General features: G+C 38.8%; 1 protein-coding gene across 3 annotated transcripts in view; it reads right to left on the bottom strand.

The window, feature by feature from the left end:
- Nucleotides 1–18,532, bottom strand: part of fech (ferrochelatase) — a 48,135-nt gene extending 29,603 nt beyond the window's left edge. For 2 of the 3 annotated variants that reach the window (XR_009716448.1, XM_061294016.1), the window contains exons 1-10: nt 18,389–18,532; nt 17,355–17,445; nt 17,133–17,252; nt 16,715–16,863; nt 16,245–16,379; nt 15,691–15,797; nt 15,377–15,475; nt 15,030–15,137; nt 14,179–14,343; nt 13,292–13,351 (exon numbers count right to left, since the gene is read on the bottom strand). Coding sequence is in view for 2 of the 3 variants with exons in the window: in XM_061294016.1 (XP_061150000.1) it covers nt 13,292–13,351; nt 14,179–14,343; nt 15,030–15,137; nt 15,377–15,475; nt 15,691–15,797; nt 16,245–16,379; nt 16,715–16,863; nt 17,133–17,252; nt 17,355–17,445; nt 18,389–18,428 (1,074 nt within the window). In the remaining variant the exon portion in view is untranslated. Of the gene's footprint in view, nt 1–6,480; nt 11,597–13,291; nt 13,352–14,178; nt 14,344–15,029; nt 15,138–15,376; nt 15,476–15,690; nt 15,798–16,244; nt 16,380–16,714; nt 16,864–17,132; nt 17,253–17,354; nt 17,446–18,388 lie in introns of those variants that run through there. The other variant, XM_061294015.1, reaches the window with a different exon arrangement.
- Between the last annotated feature and the right edge of the window lie 48 nt (nt 18,533–18,580).

The raw sequence follows: 18,580 nt of genomic DNA on the forward strand, positions 1-18,580 counted from the left end.
AAACAGAAACCATAAAAAAAAAAAAAAGGGAAAAAGCTTCACTGCTGGTGTCTCATTTAGAACAAGAAACTGACACACTAGCTAGCCCAAATACCAAAGACGAGAGGACAATATATTGTTTTCTATTATGCAATATAAGCTAGGAACCAACCAATGGACTAACCAATGAAAGCTTTATGACTACAGAATGTGCAAAGAATAAATGGACATTTCATCACATGTCCAAAACCTAGGTTACTTATTATACCAAACCAAAGAGCATGGAATCGTTTCTCTCCAATGAAAACATCAGACTTGCTTATGATTTTTTTGTTTTTGACAAAGTTCACATATAGGTTCAGTAACAGAAAGTAATTTCCCTTCCAGAAGAGCGTTCAACATAGGCTACAATTATTACTTCACAAGCATCACTTTAAGCTTCAATCTTACCAAAGACAAAATCACACAATTGAACAATTCTTCACGTTAGGAAATGGCTTACAGCGGAAGCACAAAGACACTATCGACCTTTCTCACCGTCTGAGCCATGTAGAACTGCAAGTTTTCCTCAAATTCAGTATAGTGAATATGTACAACGTATGTGAGCACAATGTTGAAGCACATTTTTTTTGTTTTGCAATAGAACTGGGGCTCTCTCTGCCAAGCCGAGTGGTTTTTCGCATCTTAGAAAACTCAGGATGCCATTTTTCTAAACAGTGGCTGAAATCCACTCTGCGTTTGAGTCATCACACGCTGTAATGTATAAATGTACGTACATTCATAAATTCACATAACTTTTAGTCATTTCCAAAATGCGTTGCCTAAATTTACAATCTGACAGAAACATGGTCAAGTTAATCGGTTGAGCTAAAAATCGCTTTGTGAAAGTGGATCGTACAGTTTTTACAATTTAAAGCCTGTCATTTTACTCCAATTATGTATTTAGATATTTATTGTAGACATTAGAACAGCTTTTATAATATATTTGTTGGAAACCGTATTACACGTTTGGTGGTCCTCAAATCATTTTCTGACAGCCCAGTAAAAATGTATCTTTGACGTTAATAGCCATCACTGACAGTGAATGACTTAATGATCAGTGATTTCAACACTAGTTCTTCCTTTTTGGTTTAAATCTTACAAGACCTTTTAGGACTGCCATTAAACCATTGTAAAGACTAACAGTTGAGTAAACCATTTGATCATGTGGGGAACGGACTGCCCAGGCGAATCAGGGCCTTTGTAATAGTTAAAGAGGACAATCTAAAGACGATGTCTGGAAAGTCCGTCTCCTGCAGAGGATCATTGGCTTCGTAAGCAAGAGGACATATAGCGCTTCAGACAAATCAGTTTGATAAAAACTCCATCGTCAGATATCAACTTTTGTTTGCAGCTTAGGCTTTATTTGATGTCCATAAGAAAGTGACCCAGCACGTATTGTTACCAATACACTGTATGCGCCTATACGATCACTCTGTATAGCCTTTCCCATATGATGTAAATACTTAAGCCCCCACAAAACACCTCGACCGCCATCACCTCCTACTGCATCTGGCAGCCTTTCTGATCCATAATCACCTCATCAATCATCTCTTACGTGAGCTATCAAACCAAAAAATAGCAACCAAACCAAAGCAAAGGCACCAGTCAGCAGCCCCTGCTCCTTTAGAAACCCCAGGCTTAGTCCGAGCCTGGTTAGAAACAAGCCAAAGGCTTGCAATTGAAAAAAAAATGGACACTGAGACTTTTTCTATTTATTGACAAATCGAAACCAAAGAAACCCCTTTTTCTGCACCTAGCTGTTCCAACAAACGGACCGAAGATGGAAGAGTATTACTACCAAAAACAAACAAAAAATATTTCAGAAAAAAAAATTAAAAAAAGAGTGGATTCAGCGATGTCAAGGATAGAGGACGACGCTGTGAGGAGGAGGGGAGGGAAATGGATGACATCACAGGAGAAGAGAAACAGGTTTGTTCTGGCTGATGTCGAGTCAGGCCGGCCAAGTATGGGACTGAAAAAGGGAAAACCACACAGGAAGGAGGGAAGAAGAAAGCGAAGGATGGCGTCATCAACGTTCTTCTCTCCGACCTGCAAATGTCCGAACATTAATGTGTCTCTCACGGTTGAAGAGTGTCTTTAACGTGTGCCTATGCAGTTTTTCAAAGTAAAAATGGTTAAACGAACAACAGAAACCTCAGCTAACAAACCAAAGATTCACTGTTAAAGCCAGAAGCAGTTCTCCTCCTCTTGTAAAAGCCCAACTTTGGCTAAGCAACGTGTGTGCACCACTCACTTGATGTACTTTGAGTTCTCTCCCAAGCAATTATTTCCAGTCAAGTTTGCTTATCCCTGGTAACTAGCTTGCCAGCAAGTATTTATTCATTTCAATTCCCATCCAAACATGCATGCAATTCTAAATAGCAGTAGCTTCAGCAAGCTAATTTAGCTAAAGATAAAGTATACGATAAGAAAGAATCGTGTCATTTAGTCTTAGCCGTTAGCTTCTGCGCGAGGCAAGTCTACCTCCAAGTGTCCTGAGGCTTTCAGTGCTGGGAATCTTTATTGATTCCAGCCATTCAATCAATTACCATTTTAAAGTGAAAAAAACAAAACAGAAAATAGGTAGCACCAGTTGTGAGCTAACCAATGCTTCCATCATCTATGTTTTGCTTCCTCCCAGTCCAACATGAAACTCGTGTTTCTGCTGACTGAATTGTTGAGCTTCCTAAAGCAAGAAGAGTGACAAAAATGCTTTGTGAGATGTACAATTCATACCAAAGACTTTTTGCTGCACTATAGCACACTGGCATACTCGGTCGGATGTATCTAATTTAACTGGATTCCACCAAAGAAATTGCCCAAAAGTCCGATTTCTTTGTTGATTAGCTTGCACAAAAGCCCACCTCACTGTTTTGGAGAGGGAACCATGTAGCTTGGAAGAGCCACATTAGCGTGCTCTTTAAGAGGAGGGGAATTCTGCTGCTGCTCCATAATGTACAACAACAATAAAACAAAAGCAACCCAAATGACATAAAACACACTGAGAGAAACTGCTCAAATATCGGTCAAATAGCTTTATCCTTCATTTTCTCTCTTTCTGTATGTAAAGCTTCTAGTCCAAAGAGATGCCCCCACCCACTGAGCCCTCCAATCGTGTTGACAATACCCAACGGAGGGATGTTGTTTATGGAGCCAGGGGGTGACGGCCATTTTCCATTCTCACTTGCAATTCTGTCTGAATGTAATGCAGGCAAAACGAAACCAAAAACAAAGAAAGAAAAAAAGGATATGAAACCAAAAATGTTCCAAAGAGGATTTTACTGCTTGTTTGCTCGAAGTACTTAAAATATGATTGCCCATAATTATGTCTAGTATTACATTCCTACTTGGGATTTTTGCTAAATATGTGTGTTTGTTTGTTTGTTTTTTGTTAATTTAATGTAATTTATGTTTCTAATTTAAGCGAACAAATTGTGTTGCCAAATCTCCCACTGCACCCTTTACCCTTTTGCTGAAGATTAGCTTTGCCAAAGTTTACATTGTACGTTCCTTTTTCTTTCTTTTGGATGCTGTATTTATTTATAATGTGTTTAGAACACTCTAGGTTTGTACTTGATGATAATTTAATGATATTTAATTAGATGTAATTGTTTTCAATGAATATTTATGTATTTAAGAATGTTAGTTGCATCAAAGATGCAGTGCTTATGCCAGGCCTCTTAATTTATTCTTTGTTAGCTTTTTGAAGACAAAAATGAACAAAAAAAAAAAGGCAATGTTCTTTTATGAATGCTTAGACTTAATGACAGAACAATGTAGGAATGTTAAACTAGACTTACATCTGAATGTCCACTCATGCTCTCAGTATTTCTTTTCCTTTTGTCGTGGGGATGATGTTTCAATTTTGAACATAAAAACAAGGCTCAGAATAGGCCAACAAATGATGAGCACTGCATCTCTCTTTATTCTTGCTAATTTATTGTTTAAATTGTTCTTTTCATTTGTTTGCATTCTGCTTACCATTGTCGAATAAGCAATGACTTTCAGGCTGATCTTCTAGATAATTAAAAAAGAAAGACAAAAAAAGATCAGGTGAAGAGCGGGCCAACATTGATGTAAATGGAACTACCAAAGATAACTGGAATCCTTGAGAGAGACAAATAAACTGTGTGTGTGTTTACATCCATGCAGCTCATACCCTGGTTAAGGATTTATTTTCTTTGTTATAGTATTGAATAGATAGTTTTATTAATTGCTCCCCCCTATTTTTTTGCAACAAAATAAAGTGTTTCGATAACTATATTACAAAGAAGTCATTCTGAGAAGAAAATATTTTACATTTCCAAACTTCAGTCATACTTTTAATTGTAAATATTGTTGTGTTTAAAATGTTTCCCCCATGCCCAAAAGTCACGTTAACTTCATTGACAACTCAACAAGTGTGGAATGTATGGTTGGTCGTCATGGATACCAAGGAAAATATATCTTTGCTTGTCTTAACCTTTTATAAACCCTGACCAATACTTAAAATTTGCTACATTCAAAAGCATTCGGAAGCTTAGTGAAATATCAGCATGAGGTAGATATGGATATTGCACCATTTCTCATAACATTTTGCTTTGCTTTTCTTCTCAGTGTGGCTCTAATAGTCATTTATAGTATTTTGTATCTAACTATTTCGATAGACTTAAACAAAAACAAATTAAACATTTAAAACATCAAATTAATTTTTTATGGGTTTTTTTTGGCAGCTAAAAGAACTGTTGACATTAACATATGATAAAAGAGGTGAAATGTAAATGTAATTAAAATTCTCCAGGAATTTAACATTGGAAACCAGGTGTAATATTATTCCTGTCTCATCTGAGATTCTGTGCAAAATTTTTATCATAAGAGGTTATTGTTAAAAGGGTGTGATGCTAACACACACTATTTCCATACTGAAAAACCTGCTGCAGCGATCAAATTTCATAAGGACACGAATGTGTGTGTGTGTGTGTGTCCAATGGTTAATTTCCAAGCATGTGTGTGAGAAAAGAATGCAAAGTCTATTTCAGCAGTGAGAACCCGAAAGGGTGTCTCACTGAATTTCCATTCATCCGTTGGATCATCACAATGAAACCAAAGAAACCAAATATATTTTTCCTCTTTAGTTCCATTGACGTACAGCTCCACGCTTGCTTTTGTATTGCAGATTATTTATTGATTTATTTACCTTCTAAATCCCTTTTTGGCCTTTGTAAGGGTCAAATGAGATCAGATCCAAAGAAATTATGTGAATGTGATAGCCATTTATGAACATTTTAAATTGTTTAGTATGATGGATTCCTGACACAACATACAAGGACAGGTGCATTTTCTCTTCTGTTTCAAAATGTAGAGAAGGGACACACATATAAATGACATTGAAAAAATAAATACTGTGGATTTAGATCTAAATTGGAATAATACGAGAATCCTTTTTCTCGTCACTCAAATCAATTTCAAGTTAAGTAAAGGTCTTACTGTTTTTGCAGTCTATTGTTGACTTGGACTGTCTTCAGTTGTGTACTGCATAGCAACCACATTGATGTGATTTGTTAAGCCAACAAATGTGAAAGTCAGACTTTTGTGTCACCTATCACCATGACTCCTGTTATTTAAAAAAAGGAAAACATACATGATCATATTTGCTATACGGGCGTAAGTACTGAAGCTCCTCTCATAATCAAAGAATTGAGGAATTGGGGGTGGGCTGCCATCCGAATCCTAAATCTAGTTGTTTTTTTTAAGTCAAGGCATTTTCTCATAGAGATAAAAAAAAAAAAAAGATGCACATTAGGAGTGAAAACATACAGGAGAAGAATATACTTAAAAGCCCAGCTCGGTCGAGACAATTAAGTGATACAAAATCTGATCAAATGGCATTAACTTTTAAAAATATTTTTAGGGAGTAAAACAACTTCAGTGCTGTCAATTGTAGTTTCATCTCTGTCCTTTACTTTTTTGCAATATAATCAAAGCATAGAATTTCTGTGATTTTTTTTTTTTTTTCCAACTTGAATTTGAGCTGCTTTTCCTCTTATGCGAACAAGATCTGAGCATCCTCTTATAAGTCAAGATCTTATTTTCTGTACATGCCAAAACACGCTACTTGTTTGTTTTTCTCAGATGGTTGCAAAGTTTTAAATGTGGAGAAAACACCCAAACCTTTTTGAGTGTTTTGGGCACACTGTGCTCTCTTTTCCAAACGGTTGCAGATATACCTCATAGATGCTAATGATGATGATGATTTTAAAATAGTCGTAATTCTGTTTCTATTTTGTTTTTCTTTGGGCAATTATAAGGACAACTGAGGGGAGGCAAACTTGATATATTTTTGGGAAATTTGGTATCGGCATTTGTTTGGTTCATTTCAAGGGGTGATTGTCCCCTTGTGTGTATACTGTTACAGTACGTTTGGAATTGTACATGTTTCTGCCCAGAAATAATACAGGCTTCAATGATGAGCTGTCTGAATTCAATATTCAACCATGTGGAATTTATTTTTATACCTACTTTAAAGTCTTATGTCAGTGTCTTTCTTTACCTGTGCATCACAGTTTCATCTTACATAGCAGTGCTATAGGCCAGAGTTTCTGCATGAGTGTTTTTACAGTTAGCTATCCATGTTATGCATAGTGAACTCTAGTATTGACCTCATTCTCATCAAAACCATCATCATCAGTCATATAACATTTCACATTGTAATACAAAACATGCATTTATGTAGATGTCCAAGTTATTATTAGTCATCATTATCATTATTTACTTGCTAGTTCGGCTTCAACTGGATTCTATAAATCATCAGTAGCATTAGCAAAGGGTCGAAGGTCATCTGCTTCTTTATTTTTGGTATTCAATCCAACTCTCTCACTCTAAAATGTCATCAAAACCAAATCATTACATTCAGGTTTTTTTTTTTTTTTTTTTTTTTTAAACAATGCTTTCCATAGTTCACCCAGTCAATCTGAACCAAATTAAGCATTTTTTTTTTCTTTTTTACATTTTGTACATTTTTGTTGGTAAAGAAAAAGAGACATGAGAAGATTTGGGTTGTGGAATAAATTGATGGTCAAACATGAAGGAGACAATTGGTGAATTATTATTGTTCCACTCTATGTATAAAAACCAAACAAAAACATCAATAAATACATCACAATGGTTTTATCCATGAACATGTGAATCCGGTGTCATTACTGTTTTTGTAAAAATAAAATATATATACAGATGCAGATTTGAAGTGTGCTTCAGATGCCATGGACTTTTTCAAAATTCATACTGGCCAATAAAAGTCAAATTAGTTATTTTCAAGGTGGGATGGTAATTAGTGTGAAGGCCTTCACGCATATTTTATTTTTATTTTATATTGTCTTTCCCCTTCTTTTTTTATGCACTTCACAATAACTCCATTTTCATACTTTTTTTCATCCCACCATTCCACCGCTGTAATCATCAACGCATCGACCTCGCATCATCAATCCACCTCATCACTTTTCACCTTTAAACCCCGCCCTCCTCTTCCTCCCGCTCCCCTGCCACTGTTGCCAAGGAAACAACAGGCCATTGGGTTGCTGGTAAATCTAGTGACATTGTCTTTCTATTACCTGTGGGTCAGATTCCTGATAAAGACGACAAAGCGTGGGAAAGCGACGAGTGACTGCAGCTTAAGCGTTTGTAAAACGCTGCCGTCTTAATTCGTACAACTTGCAGTGACAAAATAGTCAGAGGGGAAAATGTTTACGGTGGCAAATAAATATGACTCCCGTTGCTGTAAGTACACCGCTAAGAAATCTGCGGGGATCTTAACAACCTCCCGCACAAATGTGCAATACAGCCCATCATTGTGGAGATGTTCATCTTTTGTTGATTTCATCAGAAAGAAGTTGAGGAGGTATTTGTTTTAATTTTGTCGATGATTGCGGATGTGGTTTGGAAGTGGTGCAGAACTGCACGCTACAGCAACAATTGACGGTACAACAATATAAAATCAAACATGGGGATGCTATTCACTAGAGTCACCATTGTCTGGATGATTTCTACTTGAGCGACGTACTGGAAGTTTGTTGGTTTGACTCCCCTAAAACGTGTTGAGGAGGTTCGGATGAAATAATATCGCATCGATAATGGCTGGTGGCAAGAGTGACTACATCACATGCGCGGACAGAAGACTGCTCAAGTTGACCAGCCAACGCAAGACTCCCCATTCCCTTCTTTGATTTTTGTGGTTTTAATCCACCCCCTCCCCTCATCCCTCACTTTTTTCATCCGTCCTCTCTGTTCTTCAAAATGTTTTTCTTATTCTTTTTCAACTTCATACCGCTTTCCCTTTCTCTGCAGAAATCAATGGTCGTTCTCTCAATAGGAGGTCACACGGTTGGCCTTGCAGTTTTTCAATTACAAGCAGACTGCAGTCACCACACAATACACACACACGGGAACACGCACTCACCTGAGCTGCGTGGCTAGCAGACAGAGTAAAGAGGAGAACGAACTATTTGGATGTTGGAAAGGCAAGAGAGCGAAATAAGAGAAAAGGGCAAAGCATAAAGGTTTCGAGTCCAAATGGAATTTCATGTTATCCTCTTCCTTTGTAAGTTCAGTTCAATGGAAGCGTGTAAAGATCCACTTTGAACGACTAAATAAGTTTGACTGCAAGAATGTAAAAACAAAGAATGAATGAATGTATCCAGGTGTTAGCTAAATTACATACAGAGCTCAAGATGAAGTAAAAAAAAAAAGCTTTTTATCCATTTCACAGTAAAAACAAGAAAATGTTTCCAGTCTAAGATGAAGCCTTATTTTAGCTTTCATTGGTCTGTACTCAATTTTTCAACATCCATCCAGCCATGCATTTATTTCTATACTTTTCAGAGGAGGCGGAGTCTATCCCAGCCTTCAGACCTTCACCAGGTAGGATTTGAATCAAGTCAGGCCACTGGACCGTTAGAGCGGTGTTTCCCAACCTTTTTTCATTCACGGCACACCTTTTCATTGGAAAAAATCTCCAGGCACACCACCAACAATAAACTGTTAAGTGTTACACCAGCTTCTATATTAAAATGAGTTATATTACAAGAAAAGACGTAAAGTTCTATTCCTATATATGTATGGAGAGTCGAATAATTGAATAAAAATAAATACTAAATATACTTTAAATTGTATTTCTTTTGTAAATAAAAGTGACAGTTTTTGAAAAAAGGTTTTAGACAGTGTAAGGAATAAACTATTGAAAGTGGTTGTGATCAAAATCCAAAAGAATCCATATGACTTTGTTTACTGTTTTAGACTAGCTCTATAAAATATTGCAACATTAAGAACAAAGTCACTACGCATTACCGGCACCTACTGGTTGAAGTCATGTGTACTGAAAAAAAGAACGGATCGCTTTAGGAAGTGATTCGTTCACTGAACAAAAATCGATCTTTTGAACGAATCGTTCACTCACGAGCCAACACTAACAGCAACACACATAAACGGAGTATGTGCCGATGCCACAACATGAAATCTCAAGATTGTCCGATTTGCCACGCATGCACGATTAGCAAGTGGTTGACTAGGCCTTGCGCGAACTGACCTGTGGTTTGGCGATCCTGTTTACAATGCACTCGGTATTTAATGTTGGACAATTTCCCACGGCACAGCTGAACATCTCTCACGGCACGCCAGTGTGCCGAAACACTGTGTTAGAGCTGGCCCATATTTGTATGCGTATTCAAAGAATGTCACCTAATACAATACAAATTAATTGATGTGGCTATTTGTGAATAAGAAAGTATGAGGGACTCAATAAAGGGAAAGTGATGTGGTGTGATGAGAGGCCAGAAAAGAGGAGAGAAGAGAAAAGCAGAGCAGGAAAGATGGGCTGATAGAAGAGGAAGAAAGGGAGAAAGGTAAGTGGTGACAGTGACATGAAAATAAAAACAAAGGGAAAGACTGTGGCTGGCTCAGATGCCGAGGGGGCGTTGGGGCGGGGAGCCGTGCAAAATGGGAGGATGGGGGAGAAAAGGGGAGAGGGCGCCAAGCCTTGCAACCTCAGGGGTTATTGGGTCGTGGACAACCAATCTCTCTCAGCTTAATCAACAGCAGCAGAGGTGATTGCAACACCGCAGGGTGGGGGGTGGGGGGGTGCTTGGGGGAGCTTGGAGGGAGGTGAGAGGTTTGGCAAACTGATAGAATGAATGGGAAGGTGTTGGAAGGCGGTGGGGATGAAGCTGGGAGATGGGGGGGAAAGATTGGTCAGACAAAAGAGGAGAAAAGTAGAGAGGTAGAAAGAGAAAATGGCAAAGCTGAGAAAGGAAGAAGAAAGGAGGATGAGGACTGAAGAAGATGGAGGATTAAATCACAGGACTGTTTACAAGATTGACAGATTAAGGATTACAAATTATGTATGTGTTTTCCGTTCATTTGACAAAATAACTGCTGGGTTTCTTCTATTTATAAAATAATAAGAATGACTCCATCAGAACCTGTGGATGAGGAGAACTAATTTTGTTGTGTTTGGGTTGTCTGAGTAATTTCATGACTAGCCTGCTGGCTAATATTGTCGCTCGACACTACCTTATACGTTTAGGATAGACTATTGTAACGCACTCCTCATCGGGATCCCTAGCAAGAGCCTCCAGAGGCTTCAGTACATTCAAAACAGCGCTGCTAGGATCCTGATGGGGGTGCGGAAAAGCAATCACATCACACCCATCCTCCGTTCTCTGCACTGGCTCCCCATCAAATTCCGAATTGATTATAAGATCGCCCTCCTCACTCACCATTGTATCCTTGGACATGCTCCCCCATACCTCAAAGAACTCCTTGCCCCAAAACCTGCCACCCGAAGCCTCCGCTCATCCAATTCACACCTTCTCCACGTTCCTAAAACCAAGCTGCGCACCATGGGCGACCGAGCCTTCTGCTATACAGCCCCTACACTGTGGAACTCCCTCCCCGACCACCTAAGAGCACCCCAATCCACTGACTCTTTCAAAACTGGACTTAAAACTCACCTTTTTACCTTAGCATTTCCGTAATTTTTCCTCATATCTTGGTTGTCGTCCAGTTGTTCTAAACTTGTCCTTGTTTTGTTTTCTTGTTTTTTTATCTGCCATGTAGCACTTTGAGATTCCCCCAAATGTAAAGTGCGTTATAAATATAATTTATTATTATTATTATTATTATTGTTTCAAACTTTCCCACCAATTCCAATAGGCAAAGAGATCGCTAAATTGTTTGTGTAAACAAATGAGATGCCAATAAAGCTTATTTCAACCACTTTCTCTGATAATAAGTTTCCTTTAGAAGGTGAAAGTCTGTATGAAAGCCTCTTCCTTCATTCTGTGGTTTTCCACATTGGACAGTGCATGATGTCTCCAGAGTCCTTATGTGTCTTTATGGGCAGAGCCCAAATGCATGTGTGTTTGTGTGTGCGTGCGTTTGTGTGCGTGCGTTTGTCTTCGTACATGTTCTATGACAGTTTCTGGGTGGCGAAAAAGGCCTTGGTCTCGCCGCAGGTGGGATTGGTGCACAGTGGGCAGCGCAGGGTCAGCTGGCGGGAACATGGCTCATTGGACTTCAGATGAGACTGGACCAGTTCTGCCAGAGCCTGGACAAGACATGCAGACTCATTGGTTTCTCTTTCTTTCTTTCTTTCTTTCTTTCTTTCTTTCTTTCTTTCTTTCTTTCTTTCTTTCTTTCTTTCTTTCTTTCTTTCTTTCTTTCTTTCTTTCTTTCTTTCTTTCTTTCTAATGGCCTTGATTTGCCCTCTAAGTCAAGATCAAAATGTTCCTTTCCTCGATTATCATGGGGGTTACCTTCCCAAAAATTCCCACAATAAGTGATATGCGCAAAGCAGAGGTTGACTTTATTATTAATCATTACTACAATTAGTATTATTATTTATTATTATATTTATTATTTAGAAGTATTTTAATATATATCATGATATCTACATATGTATTTTTACAACGCAACGTTATCCGAAAATGGCTTACCTTAACTAGAATCCTGCCGTGTATTTCTACCAAAACCTGATGGATTAATGCAACTTTAAATGCTTGTTGTTGTGCAAAATGAAAGTTAATAACAATGAACGCTGTATCTTCTTTAATTTCTTCTTCTAGTGTGCCGTCTTCTCTCGTGCAAGAGGGTGAGGAAGCGGCATTTTACTTTCACTTTGAACAATAATATGAACAAGGTGCGCATAAAACCACTGGAATTGCACCTTTGGCTAAAGATGTCGGATTACAGTTAAGGTAAGATGTCTTAAACTTTAACGTAAGTTTTTTTTTTGCCAATGTTTTGTCGTGCTTGTACTGCAGTCAGTCGCAGAGCGTAACTTTAGTTGATTTATTTTAATTTTATATGCCAAAATTACTTAAAGGCGAAGAAGCTATCTAAACTGAATAAATATAACAGTCATCCTCTGCTATTGATTCACATGCATGCACGCACACACACACACACACGCACAGACACACACACGCATGCATGCACGCACACACACGGCGCTGCCAGGGGGTCTGTGAGCAAAGGCAGGCTTGACCAGCCAGACAGCTGGGCAGTTAAGTTCTACTGTAGTCAGCTCTTAAGATTCCCATTGATCCACTCCTTGCTTTAATAAACCTTTCTCTCCCTCGCACTCTCTCTCTCACACACACATACACACACACACACACACACACACACACACACACATACAAAATACAACACTAAAAAGAACTATTAGAGTTGCAGCAGTTAGCTGTTGTAGAGCAGACGGTCAAGGGAGGCAGTGGAGTAGGAAGGAGTGAGGGATAGAAAGACGAGGCACAAACGAGACAGGAGTAAAAAGGAAAAACGGACGATACTTATACTTATTCCACAAAACGGTTTGCAGTGGTCTTCTACGCATCTACCCTGCATTGCACACACCCTCCTCCCTTCCTTCATTCAATCACACAACTACAGCACTTTCTCTGCGTATTATGTGCACAGTTGCTTCGAGTCATACATGAATGTGGTCGAGCCATTAGCAATTTAAGATCATGGAAAGAAGAAGTGGTGCAATTATTTTGTGTGCTTCATACAATACTCAACTACAGGAGTCGAAGCAATTGTATTTGTCTGCATAGGAAGCCATAGACGAGTAGTCTACTGTACATAAAATGCTTCAATTGCACTTCGATGTCCCAAATTGAAAATAGTATTTTCATACTGTGTATTTAGTCATATGTAAATTTCAATCTTTTGATAAATAAGTAAATATTTCTTATACCCCTGTGCAGAAATGTAAAATTGACGTGTGAGTGCATGCACATACCTTCATAAAGAGAGGATTCCCGTTCAACGATTCTGCTCTTCTGAGGTTCTCCACACCACACTGACATTGGAGGGAGAAGACATCAAAATAAAAATCAGATTCAAAGAAAAAAGGTACAATAAATGACCCCAAATGTTCACAATGTGTCCACAATTTGGCAAAAGCCTTTTGTCTTTGTGTAACAAACACAAGCATTTTGTTCTGAACTTCCAATTATTCCCAACAGTAGGTTTCATTCTGTGTGCGTGTGTGTGTGTGTGTGTGTGTGTGTGTGTGTGTGTGTGTGTGTGCGTGTGCATGTGCGTGCGTGCATGTGCGTGTCTTTGTGGCACCAGTCACATTGATCTGTGGTCACCTTGCTGGTGCCTTCCGACAGACATGCCACTCGGCTGCTGGACATAGACAGAACCTAACACACATCCTGAACAATTTATCTGTAGACCAGCGATCCACTGATGTTACTTGATCCTGTAGACTGTAAAGGGGTCCAGACTGGTCCACCAAAAATTATAGACCGCTAAATTAGGTGGCCATGGCAATGAGACACTGTTCTCCTTTTTAATGGACATTGACATTAAAATGTATATATTGTTGTATTGTTATATTTTGTCAAAAACTTCGAGTCAGGAGCCAAAATTTTACCAAAAGGTTTTAAGGTAGTTTTGTTGTATAACTTTCTGCGTCCATCATTCACTGTACAAGTGTACAAGTATATACAAAGTATTGTAATGAGAATAAGTAGTTAAAGTTTGCATAAACTGCTCCTAAATGGATCTAATAGTCACTCAAAGTTGACTCATCAGACACCGATCTAGGTTTTACTCAGACGGCCAGTCGACAGACAGTGCGGTTTTTCCAGACTTGATAAAACCGTTGCAACTTCTTACCTCCTCACCCAGCACCTGTCCATACTCAATATCCAGCTCGTGTAAAGTCTCGATGTGGTCGGACGTGAAGGCGATTGGCACGAGCAGGATGTTCTTTTTCCCCCTTTCACAAAGCCCTTTAATGACCTCGTCGGTCTGGGGGCCGAGCCACGCCATGGGCCCCACCTGAGTGATGAACACAATGCGCACCCGAAATTAGATAGACAAGTGGCTCCATCTTGAGGTAACAAAATGAACATCACCAACTTGCAGTGGACTGAAAGGGGAATTGAACATGTGCATATTCTGTTAATAAAAACTATTATTTTCAACAGATATTAGTGACTATAAATGAACAAGCAAAATATCAAATCAGCTACAATGTAGTAATAAACACTGAATGGAGAATTCTACACTGCCATGACAATTGAGGGGACCTTCATAAAGGTCTTCACTTTGAATATGGACATCTAATTATTCTTTAGATTGTTTTACATTATGTGTTCAACCTACTATTAGCCAAAAAAAAACAATATTCAATTTTGTGAGATACTGTAAGATTGTGCAGCTTGAACATTAAACTGCCTGAAATTGAATATATCAATTAAAATTCCAAATAAAGGTTCATTTAAAAAAATTACCTAAATAAATGTTTGAAAAATAAAGCACTGTTAAAGCTCAAACGTAAAATCATAGTTGTAAGTTTTAAAAATGCTTTCACGCATTAACGGTTAAGACGTCACAGCAGAATGATGACCACTAGAAAGAGCCACTGAACCTTTGTGTGTCCTTCAGAGCTATGCCAAACTAGATAACCACCAGATAGATCCACTGGACCAGCACTTTAAATTCTGAAGTGTGTGTGAAGTTACCCTGGACTGCCACACTAGTCTGTAAGGGTTACAGTGTCCAAGTCTCTCCATAACTCTCTGGACTGTAGCACCCACTTCCTGGGGGTATGGATCGCCTCTGTTTACAACCTGCAAACAATACACAACAGTAGGACGGTCAGTCATGAGTACAGTAGGGGCGTAAACATGTATGGCTTAATTGTTCGCAAATGTGTTTGTTTCTTCGGGTAAATATATCATGCGATTAATTTTACTGTATAACAAAATGTTTTCAGATTTGGTCTTTTGATAATGGATTTCATATTAAAATAACATTAGAGGTAAAGTAAGAGAATAAAGCAGGACATCCAAGATCATGTTACACTTACAGCCATGGGAAGTGAATGTGCTGAGAATAGAATCACTACATCATCTCTCTTTTCTTCTGGAAACTTCAGCAGCTCATTACTCACGTGTTCTGCAAAACACTGCACATACACACAAGCACGCAAACAAGTGTTATTTTCATCAAATAGAATGCAGCTTTCCTCTACCAAAATGACATATGGAGATCTGATTATGTAGCTTGCAAGCAGTTTGGACTCATGATTTGCTACGAAAACGCTGATCCTAAATGTCGTGTTTTTAATCATTTGCCTTGTTCTTTCTGCCCCATTAGTGTGTGCATGCGTTCGTGTCTAACCTCCACCAGAAGAGGGTGAGTAGGCCAACGGTCAATGACACTCCAGCACATTTTTGGCCTCTCGCCTCTGCTTCTGTAGTAACGGTAAATGGCGTTTAAACTGCTACCTGTTTAGACAACAACAAAGAATCACATTTAGAACATAAACACGTTTTGTTGTTAATAGCTTGTCAGTTGTAATGTCATCCTTAATTTTTGCAGTTCGAATCGCAAACTTTCAAGCCCCCACCATTTAAAATATAAGTTCAAACAAAAAAATGTGCACGCAAACTGCAAAATATGAGAGCTAGTTGACAGGTGGACAATCACAGGGTGGACATTTTTGACTAACGCTAATCATAACAACAGAGCTGATAATAAAACATAAATAAAATAAAGGAAGAATAGTTTCTCTTTTTTAGAGATTTTTTTTTGTACAGGTATGTGTACATACGTCAATAAGAACCCAGAGTTTTATTATTGGGCTCCAAATCATGAGCCTGATGTGGAGCCCAAGGTACTTTAACTTCATAGTGATACAATAGAATATACATAATATGATGTGTGTTTTTGACCTGTGGTTGAGCAGCTATACTGAGGATATTGTGTGAATGCCACAGCTCGGTCCACTCCGTCTTTCTCCATCTCCTCGATGGCCTCTTCAGTCAGTGGGTGGACGTATCGGAAACCGATGTAGAACTTATGAGGGGCTGGTGCGAAAGAAAATGAACATTTTCAAAGTGCTATGTAAAGAAAGACTATAATTGTTTTGGGTGAGGTGTACAGGAGACTTGCAGGGGACAAGTTGTCAACAACAACATCAGATTTGGATTTGGTGGTCATTCGTCAGTTTATTTTGACTTGCAGCTAAGGCCGTGTTGTTATCAGTGAGGTGTGAAGCAGGCGTGTGAGTAGCCACACCTTCAACGACATGCTATCTTTATCTTGCACCCGCAGAATGCAGCTGATACAAACAAATCCTAATCCAGAAACTGTTGAAGTGCTTATAAATTAAAATGCTGTTTGGATGGATATTCACACTCACCTGTCTCAGGGCACATTTCATCCAACAGCTTCACCATGCCCTCTCCCTGCATGGCGGTCCAACGTTTGATGGGTGAGCCTCCTCCAATCTTACTATACTGCTCCTGGATCTTGGGCGTGCGGCGCTTGGCAATGAATGGGCCAAGTTTACTGTGGATGAGCGAAGAACGATTACACATATAAAATGTACTGTACATTACCGACAATCAAGAAATGATCCAACACAATTGATCTAAACCAGACATTACAAAGATTTAACCTACTGACAGTCACATGAACGCAAGGGAGCTGTCTACATCTTCAATTAACATACAGAATGAGACTGAATGTAAATAAACCTTCACCTTGCAGGTCTATTTATCAAAACCAGATAAAAGATCAAATTAAAATTCTACAAATGCGTGGCAACTAGGTCGTACTTCTGTACTGGGAGTTTCATCAAGTCTGTGTCCATGAAGAGCCTCAACAGGAAATCATGTACATCTTCTAGTTTCTCAGGTCCTCCCATGTTTAGCATCAAGATGCCTGTCTTGGGTTTCCTGCAAAACAGGTTCAAAAGCAGTAATTAAGTTCAATGCCATTTCCCCGCCTCCCCGGCAAAGAAAAATAAATACAAGCGTGCAGGCGTCCTGGCATTTCACCTATTGTCCTGTGTTTCTGGGGTCACATTATGGGCCAAAGCTGCAACAGTAGCATGAGTCCTTGTGCCAAGGCTGACACTGCTCCTGGCAACTGCAGCAGATAAAAAATTAATTAATCTGACATATGCATTGCTCAGGAAACCGAATGACTGAGACGTGCATGTTGACACGAGATCACCTTTACAATCAGTCACTTTTTGCTTCAAAATAAACTTCTATATCCTCAAACAACCGATAGTAACATCCATTTCCTCTTTTTTTTTTTGTAAGTCAATAATGTCAAGATAAAAGAAAACATGTCTAACAGCGCAATTCTGTCCACAATACAAGAATCATTCATTTCTCGTGTGGCAATACCGTGAGACACCACCAGGGTCCCTATTGATATTACGCAAGTTGAAAATGCTGTAATTGCATAACTCAGACTAAATACACCACTGGGGGAAAAAAAGATATTTCTGGCTATAACGGTTATTATTAAAATGAACATACTGAAATCAATACATACATTTTATTACGAAAAAGTAACACGGAATAGTCATCGTACTCATTCTGACCTGTAGGTAAAAACGTCGAATTTGGGGTTAACCGGTAACGGAAATATACATTTTGCTTACAAAATAAAAGAACACAGAGCGAGGCTTTAGAACTTTTAATAGCGATAAAATGGCCTAAATTGAAGATAATCTGGACTAAAAAAACTTACTTCAGATAATAAGATCTGTTAAAAACCCGAATTTACAGGAAGGTGAAATACAGTTACGACAAAATATTTTTATTGTGGAAAGTTCACAGCGGATAATGAGCGTTATGCATCTACCTTGTCGCTGATTTATGAAACTGATGCCAATGTCAACGATGAATTAGTGTAATTTACTCCAAGCATGGCTACATAGTTGATTCGCAAGTGTAATTGGGCTACACCTAAGACACAACTTTAGTTTACTTCGTATAAAATGCATGCAAATAAATCGCAATTCGTATTTCTAAACATAGCCTCGCCTGAGCTAACTCAGCTCCGTAGTACTACTCACATTGGATCAAGCGACCGGCGTTGCCCAGGACTGTCATCATTATAGTTTCCAATTTTTGTCACTCGCCCCCCCCCCCCCAAAAAATAACCTGACAAATAAATCGTGCACTTCTTGTCTCTGTGCAAGCGAGTCTTCCTCTGTCCCGCGTATTTTGTTGTCCGATGTGTCAACGAGATTCCTTCAGCTATCGCT

The sequence above is a fragment of the Syngnathus typhle genome, linkage group LG12 (assembly GCF_033458585.1).
Source record: "Syngnathus typhle isolate RoL2023-S1 ecotype Sweden linkage group LG12, RoL_Styp_1.0, whole genome shotgun sequence".
Lineage (NCBI taxonomy): Eukaryota > Metazoa > Chordata > Actinopteri > Syngnathiformes > Syngnathidae > Syngnathus > Syngnathus typhle.